Source organism: Brassica oleracea, chromosome C6 (genome assembly GCF_000695525.1).
Source record: "Brassica oleracea var. oleracea cultivar TO1000 chromosome C6, BOL, whole genome shotgun sequence".
Classification (NCBI taxonomy): Eukaryota; Viridiplantae; Streptophyta; class Magnoliopsida; order Brassicales; family Brassicaceae; genus Brassica; species Brassica oleracea.
The window spans coordinates 7,117,240-7,129,986 of NC_027753.1; the positions used below are offsets into that span (position 1 = coordinate 7,117,240).

Genomic DNA, 12,747 nt, shown 5'->3' on the forward strand with positions numbered 1-12,747 from the left:
AGTTTTCGAATTGTATGAAACATATTCGTTCCCGTCAATAAAGAGAACGCAATCGACACTTTTAAAGATTAAGATAACAAATGACGTCAAAAAAAAAAAGATTAAGATAACTAACTAGCGGAATGTGTTAGAATGATAGGTCAAAACTAACTAATAATCTTTTAAACTAGGTAAATTTGTTTGAGTCGGCTTGTAATACAAACTGTTATCCCATTCTGATTGATTTATAAAATTATTATTGAAAAAGGTCACCACAGTAGTATATTAATTTTCCGATTTAAAAAAAACACAATTAAGAGGAAAAGAATTAAAAGACTTTTCTTTGTTCACTGTTCTGCTCAATGCGACTTAACTTCGAGTGTAATCGTCTCTCTCTCTCTCGATCTCGATCAATGTCATTGATGCAAGCTTTTCACCAAATCGAACATTGCAGAAGAACAAAGACTTCTTCCTCGCTGTCATACCCTTACTCAAAGTTTCCATCTTTGTCCTAAAATCAACTTGTCGGAACTCGCAAGCTCGTGTCTTTTTTTTTTCCTTTTCCTTCCGACCAAAGACTTCTTCTTCTTCCTCTGTTAATGTCACTATGAAAACACTAAATCTCCTTCCTTTGATCTTCTTCTCCTCTCTTCTCTCCTCTTCCCCAGTAACACTCGCTGCCTTCTCGGAGTTAGGCTACTCAACCGTGTACGAATCTTCACCGGCATCATTCGGCGAGTACAACGAAGCCCAACCCTCCCCGAAGATCAGCTACGATCGGCTCATCGAGGTACGAAGAAACTGCAAATCAGTCTTATCCTCAGCCTCCGAGCTAAACATCGACTCAATCTCCCGAGATCTCCGCAAAGCCAAGAAAAGCCTCTCCTTTCGCAACGGAGACTGGTCGCAACCCCCCGGCGGCGACTCTCCGATCCTCCCCTTCCGCTCAACCAACACATCATCATCACCAACAACAAAGCCTCTGAACCTCGTCTCCTTCCGCGTAACAGATCTAGATCTCCCGCACCGAACCAAGAGATACGTCGGCGTCAACGGCGTCCTCCTCTTAGCGATCTCGACGTTCGACGATCTAGCCTCGAGAGGAGCGCGCGAGTTCGAGCTCTGGCCGAGTCACACTCAGCTTAAAATCAATGTCCAAGGAGTCTACGTTGAGAACGGTAACGATGGAGAACGTGTCTTGTGTTGGTTCAAACTTGAAGTAGCTTGAGAGTCAAGCAATCACTTCCTAATAAGATAAAGAAAAGGAAGTTAGTTTTAGATAAGGGTTATCTATATGTTTCCTAATGAGTTTAGGATATCTAAGGGATATATATATATAAGATGTCATTGTGTGGCATAAGGGTGTGAGAGATAGAGAGCTTTAGTTTTTTGAGATATTTTCTAAAGCATTGTGTGAGATTAATAAAGAGTTTGAGTTCAAGAGTTTGATTCAATAATTGGTATCAGAGCGTCTATTGAATCAAAAGATACTCATTGAAGCCATGGGAGATATCGTGCAATCAACAAACATTACGAACCACAAGACCAGGGGATCTACGACCATACAGTGTCCATTGCTTAACGACACCAACTACACAGTGTGGACAATGCGAATGAAAGCAGCATTGAAGGTTCATAAGGCCTGGGAGGCAATAGATCCAGGAGAAGAGGATGGTGAGAAGAATGATCTAGCAAAGGCGTTGCTGTTCCAATCTATACCAGAGACGTTGATACTACAAGTAGGGAATCTCGACACCGCAAAAGCGATATGGGAGGCCGTAAAGATGCGACATATGGGAGCAGACCGTGTGAGAGAAGCACGCTTACAAACCCTAACAGCTGACTTCAACCGGTTAAAGATGAAAGAAAGCGAAACAATTGATGGTTTTGTTGGAAGAATCTCTGAACTATCATCAAAATCGGCGGCATTGGGAGAAGACATTGACGAGGCAAAAATAGTAAAGAAATTCCTCCATAGTCTACCAAGAAAGAAGTATATACACATTATAGCTGCTTTAGACCAGGTCCTCGACCTTAATAAAACAAGTTTTGAGGATATCGTGGGTAGGTTAAAGGCATATGAAGAAAGGATTACCGAATAAGAAGAAGAGAAACAAGAAGATCAAAATCAGAGCAAGCTTATGTATGCTAACGCAGACTCACAGACGCAAGAGAAGTATGATCCAACGAGAGGAAGAAGCAGAGGAGGTCGCTTTCAATATCGAGGTAGAGGCCGCGGGAGATTTGGATATCAAGGGAACGGAGGTTATTATCGTCAACAAGAGAGAGATGCATCGAGGGTGGTATGCTTCAGGTGTGATAAGATGGGGCACTTTGCGCAAAATTGCCCTGATCGGTTGCTTAAGCTTCAAGAAATACAAGAAAGTGAAAAAGAATCTACACATGAAGCAGACGAGTTAATGGTCAATGAGGTCGTGTTTCTAAACGAAAGGAATGTCCTACCAAAGCAACTTTTTACTACAGCCGGAGACAATCTGTGGTACTTAGACAATGGCGCCAGCAACCACATGACAGGGAACCTCAAATACTTCTCTAAAATCGATGATAGCATAACCGGAAAGGTGAGATTCGGCGATGATTCTCGAATAGATATAAAAGGAAAAGGCTCAATTCTTTTCCATACATCAAGCGGAGAAAAGAAAATACTCTCCGACGTCTACTATATTCCTGACCTCAGAAGCAACATCATAAGTCTCGGCCAAGCTACGGAATCGGGATGTGAGATAAAGATGAAAGAAGATCACCTGTTTCTCTATGACCGTGATAAGAATCTTCTGGTGAAAGCAAAGCGCTCACCGAACCGTTTATACAAAGTGGTTATGGAGGTAGAAACCACAAAGTGTCTACAACTACTTCACAAAGAGACATCAAAGTGGCACTCTCGTTTAGGACATGTAGGCCTAAGCAATTTGAAGATCATGGTTGATAAGAGACTAGTGATAGGTATGCCACGATTTACGGTCGAGAAGGAAACTTGTGAAGCTTGCTTGCGTGGGAAGCAAATACGAAACCCTTTTCCAAAAGAAAGCTCATACCGTGCAACTAAAGTCTTAGAGTTAATACACGGAGACTTGTGTGGTCCTATATCACCACCAACAGCCGGTGGCAACAGGTATGTGTTTGTCTTGATTGACGATTATTCAAGATATATGTGGACCATTCTAATGAAACAGAAGAGTGAAGCGTTCGCAAAGTTTAAGAAATTTAAGGCTCTGGCTGAGCAAGAAACGGGAAGTAAGATCACAACATTGCGTACAGACAGAGGAGGAGAATTTACTTCATCAGAGTTCAGTATGTATTGCGAGGCTTCAGGAATCAAACGACACTTAACGGCACCATATTCGCCGCAGCAGAACGGAGTGGTCGAAAGAAGAAACAGAACACTGATGGAGATGACACGAAGCATACTGAAGCACATGGACGTCCCAAACTATATGTGGGGAGAAGCAGTGAGACACGCAACCTATCTCATCAATAGGATAGTGACGAGGACTTTGGTAAGACAAACTCCATACGAATGTTTCAGAGGAAAGAAACCAAACATCGAGCACATAAGGGTGTTCGGGTGCGTTGGCTATGTGAAGGTTGATTCACCGCACTTGAGAAAACTTGATGATCGATCTCGCTCTCTGGTTCATCTCGGAATAGAACCCGGAACAAAAGCTTATCGGTTGGTTAACCCAACGACTAAAAGGATTGTGGTTAGTAGAGATGTAGTGTTTGATGAAACACAAAAGGGAAAGTGGCTAGAAGCTGAGAAAGGTAACAATGATAAATCTGATATGATAGACTTTGGCCTAAAAGGTATCTGTGATAAAGAGAGTTCAGGTGATAAAGAAGATGGTGATGTGAAGATTGAAGTGTCGGATACGGCTCTCGCCGATGAAAGTAACGATCAAGAAGAAGCTCCATTCGAGCTGAGACGCTCTTCACGAGTGTCCAAGACACCTAGCTATCTCGACGATTATGAGCTGCTGGTAGAAGAAGATGAGATGTATGAGACGTTATGTGAGATTGAGTATGAACATCTTTTGATGTTGGTAAACGAAGAACCGTGGAATTACGAAGAGGCAAAAGAGCTTAAGGTCTGGAGAGACGCCTGCGAAGATGAGATTAAATCAATAGTAAAAAACGAAACTTGGATGTTAGTCGATCTTCCTCACAACTGCAAAGCGATTGGGCTAAAGTGGATCTTCAAAGTTAAGCGAAACTCTGATGGAAGCATAAACAAATACAAAGCGAGACTTGTTGCCAAAGGTTACATACAGAAACATGGGATAGACTTTGAAGAAGTCTTCGCTCCAGTTGCTCGAATCGAGACTGTGCGTCTAATCATTGGCATAGCGGCTACACGAGGATGGGAGCTGCATCATCTAGACGTCAAGACGGCCTTTCTCTATGGAGATCTTAAAGAAGAAGTCTATGTATCACAACCTGAGGGATTCATAGTAAAAGGAAAGGAGGCCAAGGTTTATAAATTAAAGAAGGCGCTTTACGGTTTGAAACAAGCCCCGAGGGCTTGGAACGAGAAACTCAACGCCACACTACACGATCTAAGCTTCAAACGATGTCTCAAGGAACCATCATTGTATCGAAAGGAAGAACAAGGATGCCTATTGATCGTAGCTGTTTACGTAGATGATTTGCTCGTGACAGGCTCAAGCATAGAGATGATAGTCAACTTTAAGAAAGATATGGCGGCAAAGTTTGATATGTCTGACCTTGGTAAATTAAGCTACTATCTAGGGATAGAAGTAATGCAAAGAGAAGGGTGCATCGAGTTGAGTCAAGAGAAGTATGCAGCAAGGATCATCGAAGAAGCCGGATTGAAGGAGTGTAATACAGTACACATACCTATGGATGCAGGCTTAAAGCTATGCAAGGCAGAAGATGAAGTAAGCGTTGATGAGATGGACTATCGAAGAAACATTGGGTGTTTACGTTATCTAATACACACAAGGCCTGATCTCGCGTGTAGTGTCGGAGTCCTAAGCAGGTACATGCATAGTCCAAAGGAGTCCCATAAGGCCGCATTAAAACAAGTCTTACGCTATCTGAAAGGAACTCTATCATATGGACTCAAGTTCGATGCAAAAACACAAGAAGGCTTGATCGGATACAGTGATAGCAGTTACAACGTTGATCCGGACGACGGAAAGAGCACCACCGGACATATATTCTATCTGGGAGGGAATCCAATCACATGGTGCTCTCAAAAACAAGAAATAGTTGCCCTGTCCTCGTGTGAAGCAGAGTTTATGGCTGCAACAGAAGCATCTAAACAAGCAATATGGTTAAAGGATCTTCTCGGTGAAGTGTTTGGACAGGCGAGTGAAAGGGTGGTGATGCGTATCGATAACAAATCAGCAATAGCGTTGTCCAAGAATCCAGTGTTCCATGGACGAAGTAAACACATTCACACACGATTCCACTTCATACGAGAATGTGTTGAAAAGGGTTTAGTAAAGATTGAACATGTTGCCGGAGTAAAACAAAAGGCGGATATACTCACCAAAGCACTGGGAGAACGGTAACGATGGAGAACGTGTCTTGTGTTGGTTCAAACTTGAAGTAGCTTGAGAGTCAAGCAATCACTTCCTAATAAGATAAAGAAAAGGAAGTTAGTTTTAGATAAGGGTTATCTATATGTTTCCTAATGAGTTTAGGATATCTAAGGGATATATATATATAAGATGTCATTGTGTGGCATAAGGGTGTGAGAGATAGAGAGCTTTAGTTTTTTGAGATATTTTCTAAAGCATTGTGTGAGATTAATAAAGAGTTTGAGTTCAAGAGTTTGATTCAATATCTTGTGTATGCTCGGGGAGACAATGCTCCCTTCTCGCGACGCCGAGTCTCCTTCCGATCCGTGGAAATGGGTTAAGGAGCACGAGGCTCCTCCGCTTCTCCAAGATGATCAGATCCGACTCATTCTTCGTTACCCGAAAGCATTCACGTTGACCACAAGGGTGATCCAAGGAGAGGTTAAGAGTCTTAACCAGAAACCTAACCTAAAGTTCTTCGACAAGATCAGTATCTCCTCTCAGTTAAGTAATTCAGCTCAATACAGCTTCGTCTCTGATGAGTTAGTATCAAAGGCTTGTGCAAATGGAACCATTAGTACTATTACTGGAATTGATGTCTATAAAGGGAAAGGCTTTTGCAATCTTCTTCAAAGAGTTAGTTATAACGCGCCTTTCGCAGTCCTACCTAACTGGAAATGCAACGGCACCGATGAGTTCTGCAGGAAGTTAGGTCCTTTCGCGTCCGATGGAGACATCAAATCAACAGACGGCGGATTTAAAGACGTGAGCCTTTATATGAAAAACATACACTGCGAAGAAGAAACTGCAGCTAAGTCTCACGCCAATGCTGTGACGAAAGTCTCTGCCGTGTTCCGCGCGGTTCACCCTAGTGAGAATCTTTACCTCTCGGGGAGGAGGTCGGGGCTTGACAACATGACTGTTACAGCCGAAGGGGTTTGGACGCCGTCGAGCGGGCAGTTATGTATGGTTGCTTGTAGGCGTGGGGAGGCAGACGGATGCAACGCTCGTGTTTGTTTGTATATTCCGACGACGTTTTCCATACGGCAGAGGAGTATACTCGTTGGGACGTTCTCTTGTCTCAACACGGAGAAGAATCTGACTCTGTCTTTCTCTCCTTTATCGTTTGAGAAGTTAGTGGAGCCTATGGATATGCAGAACTACTTCCAGTCTTCTTCCGTTACGCATCCGTCTTACAGCTACTCGAAGACGGACGAAGCTGGGAGCATCCTCGAGAGGAACCAGGAGTTCTCTTTCACTACTATTATCAAGAAGTCGGTGATGAAGTTTCCGAAGCTGGAAGACTCCGATGACTCTCTTTCGAGTCTGTCTCTTCTTGCTGAGGATCTGACATTCCATACGCCTGCTTTCACCGAGAAGAAGACATTGATGACAAACTTTGGGATGGATGTTCTCTCTCTTGGTCCGTTGTTTGGACTCTTCTGGAGGAGTTCTAATGCCTCCATTGACGAGCAAACTCCTTACAAGACAAAAGATCAGTACACTGAGAAGCAGCTTCTTCTGAATGTTTCAGCTCAAATCTCACTCACAAGTGGTAACTTCTCTAAGATCTTCTTAGAAGGTCTGTACGACGAGCATACAGGTAGAATGTATCTTGTGGGATGCAGAGACGTGAGAGCCTCATGGGAAGTCTTGTCCGCTAGCGGCGATCTTGAATCCGGGCTAGACTGTTTGATGTACGTGGTGGTTTCTTATCCTCCCATTAAGTCGAGATGGTTAGCTGATCCGACGGCTAAGGTTTCGATATCCAGCAGAAGACCGGACGATGATCCTCTCTACTTCAAACCGCTGAAGCTTAAGACAACGCCGATTTTCTACAGAAGACAGCGTGAGGACATTCTTTCGCGTGCAGGCGTTGAAGGGATCCTCAGGGTTCTCACGCTTACCTTCTCTATTGGTTGCATCGCTAGCCAGCTGTTTTACTTCGGAACCAGTCCAGATTCGGTTCCTTTCGTTTCGCTTGTGATGCTTGGAGTTCAAGCTATTGGTTACAGCTTGCCGTTGATCACTGGCGCAGAAGCTCTCTTTAAAAGAAAAGCATCAGCTTCAGGAACGGCCTATGAAACGCCGTCGTATGATCTACAGAGGAGTCAGTGGTTTAATGTGATTGACTACACTGTGAAGCTCCTTGTGATGGTTTGCTTTCTACTAACGCTAAGGCTTTGTCAGAAAGTGTGGAAGTCTCGTGTCAGGCTCCTCACTAGAGCAACACCTCAAGAACCGCATAAAGTTCCAAGTGATGGGCGTGTGCTTCTGGTTTCCTTGTTCTTACACGCGCTAGGTTACATACTAGCTTTGGCTCTTCATCCAGCGAGGACAGAGAGGTTTACTCAAGTGTATGGAAGCTACACGCCTGGTGCTACAAACTGGTGGCAAACCGAAACAGAGGAGTACATTGGTTTGGTTCAAGACTTCTTCTTGCTTCCTCAGGTGTTTGCTAACTTTATATGGCAGATTGATTCAAAGCAGCCGCTAAGGAAGCTGTATTACTTGGGGATCACGCTAGTGAGGCTTTTCCCTCACGTCTATGACTACTTCGTTGGCTCTGTTCCTGATCCTTACTTCATTGGAGAAGAACACGAGTTTGTTAATCCAAATCTCGATTTCTTCTCCAAGTTTGGGGATGTTGCTATACCAGTTACCGCGATTATGCTTGCAGTTGTTGTGTTTGTTCAGCAGAGATGGGACTATGACAAGCTGTCTCAGGCTTTAAGCTTTGGTCGGTTTAGGATTCTCCCTTCTAGATCTGTTAAGTACGAGAGAGTAATGTCTGAATCAGAGATGGTTTCTAGAGTCTCTGTCAATGGAAACCACAGTGATGAAGAATGAGTTATTTTCTTCTTCTTGATGTTGTTGTGCTAATATTGATGTCTTGATTGATTCCATACCAAGTAATGGATTATGTCCTTGTGACCTACCATGTAACTACTGTTTTAAAAAGATTTTTGATGTTTCAATATGTAAATGTTTTCATATTTTATGAATCTTTATCAGAAACTGTATTACTAATTATACTAGGGGCGGAGATCCGCGCAAGCGCGGGGATGTTAAAGATAGATGTTGTACATGAAATTTTTATAGGAGGTGGAGTCAAGTGTTTGGTTAGTATACTTGTAGTGATTATCAGAAGAGATGAATAAGAAGGGTAGAGATGTGTAAATTCATAGTTATGCACATGTATAATGTTGGAAATTCTATTTAAATGAAAATGCTAATGAAGATAGCGCATGCGAAGGGGATGTATATTTCTATACTGCATGTTTACTTATGTTAAGGTGTATCATCGTATTTTGTAACCGTAATACTAAATTTTAAGTCAACCCTTTAAACAATTAAAACTTATAAACTGTTTTCGTCGGATAAGGTCTGTAGCCGTAAATGGCTTTGAAAAAACATGGAAATAGGGAAAAACTGGAGAGTATGAAATAGGATATGCATAGTAATATAAGAAATTATAAACAAACGCAAGCAGAGTTTGGGTTCACGTTTTCATTGCTTAAAAACTCTCATTCATGGGGGTGTATGCGTCCACCTTTCACATCAGCCGTAGATGTGTTGCTGGCAGAAGCGGAAGTGGATGCGTCCCCACATTTCCCTTCAACAAATGGTGTTTCATTGATGTTGCAACTCTGGAGAGAGGTTCAGATGAGGTATTTTAAACATGAGTCGCATGAAAAAGTTTAGTTGAGTATAGACTATAATACCTCGGTGTTAAAACTGTCACTGGCTGCGGAAACGGTGAAGGTGCAGTGGTCTGGGGAGAAATTGTGTGGAGTGACACGTATATGGAAATCTAAATCTGTCCCTCCAAGTTCTGCCTTGAGTTTCTTGTCGACACCACTATTAACCTGCAGTAGTTAGAGGTTTGAGTGATTGTTAGAGTGTTGAGAGATGTTGGTGGGAAGAAATAAAAACCTCATCAAGAAGAAGAGCAGCTGCATCTTGCTTAGCGAGCTTAAGCATCTCCTTGTCGAACACAACAAAAGTGGCATAGTTATTCCCATCATCAACCAATAATTCAACATGGTACCTGAATAAACAAAACATGAGTGATAGAAATGCTAAAATTAGTGTATATTGTTTTTTTTTATGAGTATGTAAAGTTCTTACTTTACTACATTGGTGACATTGTGATTAACACATTGGTTGCAGCGGAGAGATGCGGCAGATCTGTCTAGTTTTTTGCTGCAGCGAGTGCAAGAGACATAGTACCAGCCATTTTGGCTCAAGACCTCGAGAATCTGAACCTTGTAAATAAAATAAAATTCCTGTGTGTTCACCAAGAGAATGTACCATTTAATATTAAAATTTAAAGATGAAACATATTTTAACTTTAAGGGAAGCCTATTAGGTACCTGCTCGTAACAGTTTCATCCCGAATTTTCTCCGTCTAGAATCAAGCTAGCATGTGTCAAATTCTATTTACGACAAAAGGATATGCTAATTCTAAAATTTAACTCAAGCAAAAATGCAAAGCTTTTACCTCTTGGAGAATTCTCTTGAATGCATCTCCAACTTGAGTGACCAACTGCGGCGGAATTTTATTCCCGTGCATGTCATAAAGTCGATAACTGAGATAGGAAAAAGCCAGATTATACTTATAAGCGTTGATTTTTATGACAAAAAATAACTCGTTAAAATAATAGGACGTACATGCAGGAAAAGGGGTCTTTCGAGATCATGATCTACAAGATGGAGTGTTCCCCGCTAGTTCGGTATAGAGTGACCCCTAGACGGCGTATAATAGGAGCTAAGGGGTGTCGTTGGAGACTCCATGTAACCTAGACAACGTTTGAGAAAGGCTTTAGAACGCGAGGCTGTTCAAAACGTATACATCACATATAGATTAAAAAAAAAAGTTCACCAAGAAGCTCCCATATCAACAGGACAACCAAAGGAGTAATCAGTGTGGATCGACCACCAATCCTATCGTGTGATTCGAGAACAGTCACGTTAATAGAAGCTTCAGAGAGGTTCCTAGCAGATATACCACTCCCAATCACGATCTCGGAAGACTGCACCACATTGTTCTGCTTCTGGAGAACTGACTGCAAGACATGTTACAATGAATCATTCATCAAATCTCTTTCCAAATTAAAGAAAAAAATGTTCTTGTACCAGGAAGATTATCAGATTTGGAAAGCAGAAACATATACACACCGCATACAACCCTAACACACAGATTTGATTTTAATCTAAAACCGGAATGTAAAATCTCAATTACCATCAGGAAGATCATCGGTAAACGAAATATTCTTATCCATTGAAGAAACAGAACAGATTTCCAAAATTCGTGAAAAGATCAACTAAACGATCTGATAAAAGAGGAAATTTGAAAATCTACAGAGATTGGAGCGAAGCTTATCGTATCAACTCATTGTAAAAACGCGAGATCGAATTATTCAATAGCGACGACTCAAAAACGAACAGAGCTTTGAGATTAGGGAACGGAATCCGGCAAGAGTGTATGGCTTCGTTCCCACAGATCTTGCAATTTCGTGATCGCTGCATTTTTTCTTCTTTTCTTCTTTTTTTATAGATTTCAGATGAAGGAATCGGAGGCGTCGACGTGAATACTGAATTCAATGTGAATAACAATTATGGCAGAATTAAAAAAAAACATTTAACCACATGGAAGGTCAAGAGATAACGACTGAGAAGACAAAGAGATGAGATTAGGAATAGCGGAGACGGTGAGGGTAAGTTCTGGAAGAAAAGATAACATTAAACGTGAGTTTCACTAATCTATCAAACCAAACGCTAAACTCAGAAATCAGACCAAACTCATAACCCAGTCGACCAAACAAAACCGGACAATAAATGGGACCCACAATCTTTATTATTTGCATACGTGGATGCTCTTAGAACAGAGAAAAGTCCCCCATTATATACTCCCTCTGTTCCTGAAAGTAAGATTTTCTAGAGTATGCACGTTTATTAAGAATTTAATAAATGTTTATAATTTAATTTATTTTTTACTTTATTATGCACTTTCCAATAACTTTTCACCAATGAAATTTAATCAATTCAAATATTCTCAATTAATGTTCCTCAAAAGTATAAAAAAGTACCTTAACAATATATAAACACTACAAGAAAACAGCGGTATTCTGACGGACATTCCGACGGAAAATGAAATCCTCGGAATATACCGAGGAATTTCCGAGGAAATTCCGAGGAAACACAAAATTGGGATTCCTCGGAATTTCCTCGGAATATACCGACGGAATTCCGAGGAAACCTCAGTCCGTCGGAATATTTCGAGGAAATTCCGAGGAACAATGTGTTCCTCGGAAAAAACCGATGAATTCCGAGGAAATATTATAGCCGTTGGAGAGCCGTTGGGGGATTTTACAAAATTCCGAGGAAATTCCGACGAACTAGCCTTTTCCGTCGGAATTCCGTCGGAATTTCCTCGGTATGTCGGCAGGATTTAATCTATATAAACAAGCACTCCTCTTCCTCTTCATTCACTCCATATCTTCATCCTCCCTCTTACTCTATTTACACACGAATTTGATTCATAAAAAATATGTCTTCTTCAAATTATTTTCGTTCTTGGATCGATCGACCTCATTTGGATCCGAACACGAGATTGCTTACGGAAGAATACCAACGAGGTATAACCGAATTCATGGGGTTAGTTCACCGACAACCGGAAGCAAAAACACGTAAGTTAAGATGTCCTTGCTCTAATTGTAAAAATAGAAAGGTTATTAAAGAGTGGGATGTTTGGACTCATCTATATTTGAGTGGGTTTACACGAAGTTACAAAATTTGGTATCATCATGGGGAAACTGATTATGAACATGGTAGTACTAGCGAACCTCAGCCAGCGGTTAGATTAGAAGAACCAATTAGAACGGATGTAGATTATGGTGTAGGTACTGAGCAGATGGTAAATGATCATTTTAGAGGGGAAGATTTACCCAATGCACAAGCTAAGAGATTTTATGATATGTTGGATGCTGGAAAGCAACCATTATACGAAGGTTGCAGAGATGTTCATTCAGCTTTATCATCTGCTACAAGATTGATGAGCATTAAAACAGATTATAATTTGGCTGAAGACTGTGTGGATGCGATTGCTGATTTTGTAAAAAGTATTCTACCCGAGGATAATGTAGCTCCTGGTTCATACTACGAGGTTCAGAAACTCGTAGCTGGTCTTGGTTTATCATAT

General features: G+C 41.4%; 1 protein-coding gene and 1 long non-coding RNA gene across 2 annotated transcripts; one reads left to right on the top strand and one right to left on the bottom strand.

The window, feature by feature from the left end:
• The first annotated feature begins 300 nt into the window (after positions 1–300).
• Positions 301–8,539, top strand: LOC106300271. The gene is made up of 2 exons (XM_013736378.1): positions 301–1,176; positions 5,810–8,539. Exons 1-2 carry the CDS (start codon positions 587–589, stop codon positions 8,391–8,393), a joined length of 3,174 nt encoding a protein of 1,057 aa, XP_013591832.1. The 5' UTR covers positions 301–586; the 3' UTR covers positions 8,394–8,539.
• A 516-nt stretch (positions 8,540–9,055) lies between these two features.
• Positions 9,056–9,794, bottom strand: LOC106299747. The gene is made up of 3 exons (XR_001261859.1): positions 9,675–9,794; positions 9,269–9,594; positions 9,056–9,193 (listed from the first exon to the last, which is right to left on the bottom strand). It is a non-coding gene; the product is annotated as an uncharacterized LOC106299747 (long non-coding RNA).
• Between the last annotated feature and the right edge of the window lie 2,953 nt (positions 9,795–12,747).

Bases quoted from the DNA above. Each gene is read 5' to 3' on its own strand.
- LOC106300271 (XM_013736378.1), top strand. From the start codon at position 587: ATGAAAACACTAAATCTCCTTCCTTTGATCTTCTTCTCCTCTCTTCTC. The intron at 1,177-5,809 runs CTTGTGTTGGTT...TTGATTCAATAT, and splicing joins GGTAACGATGGAGAACGTGT to CTTGTGTATGCTCGGGGAGA.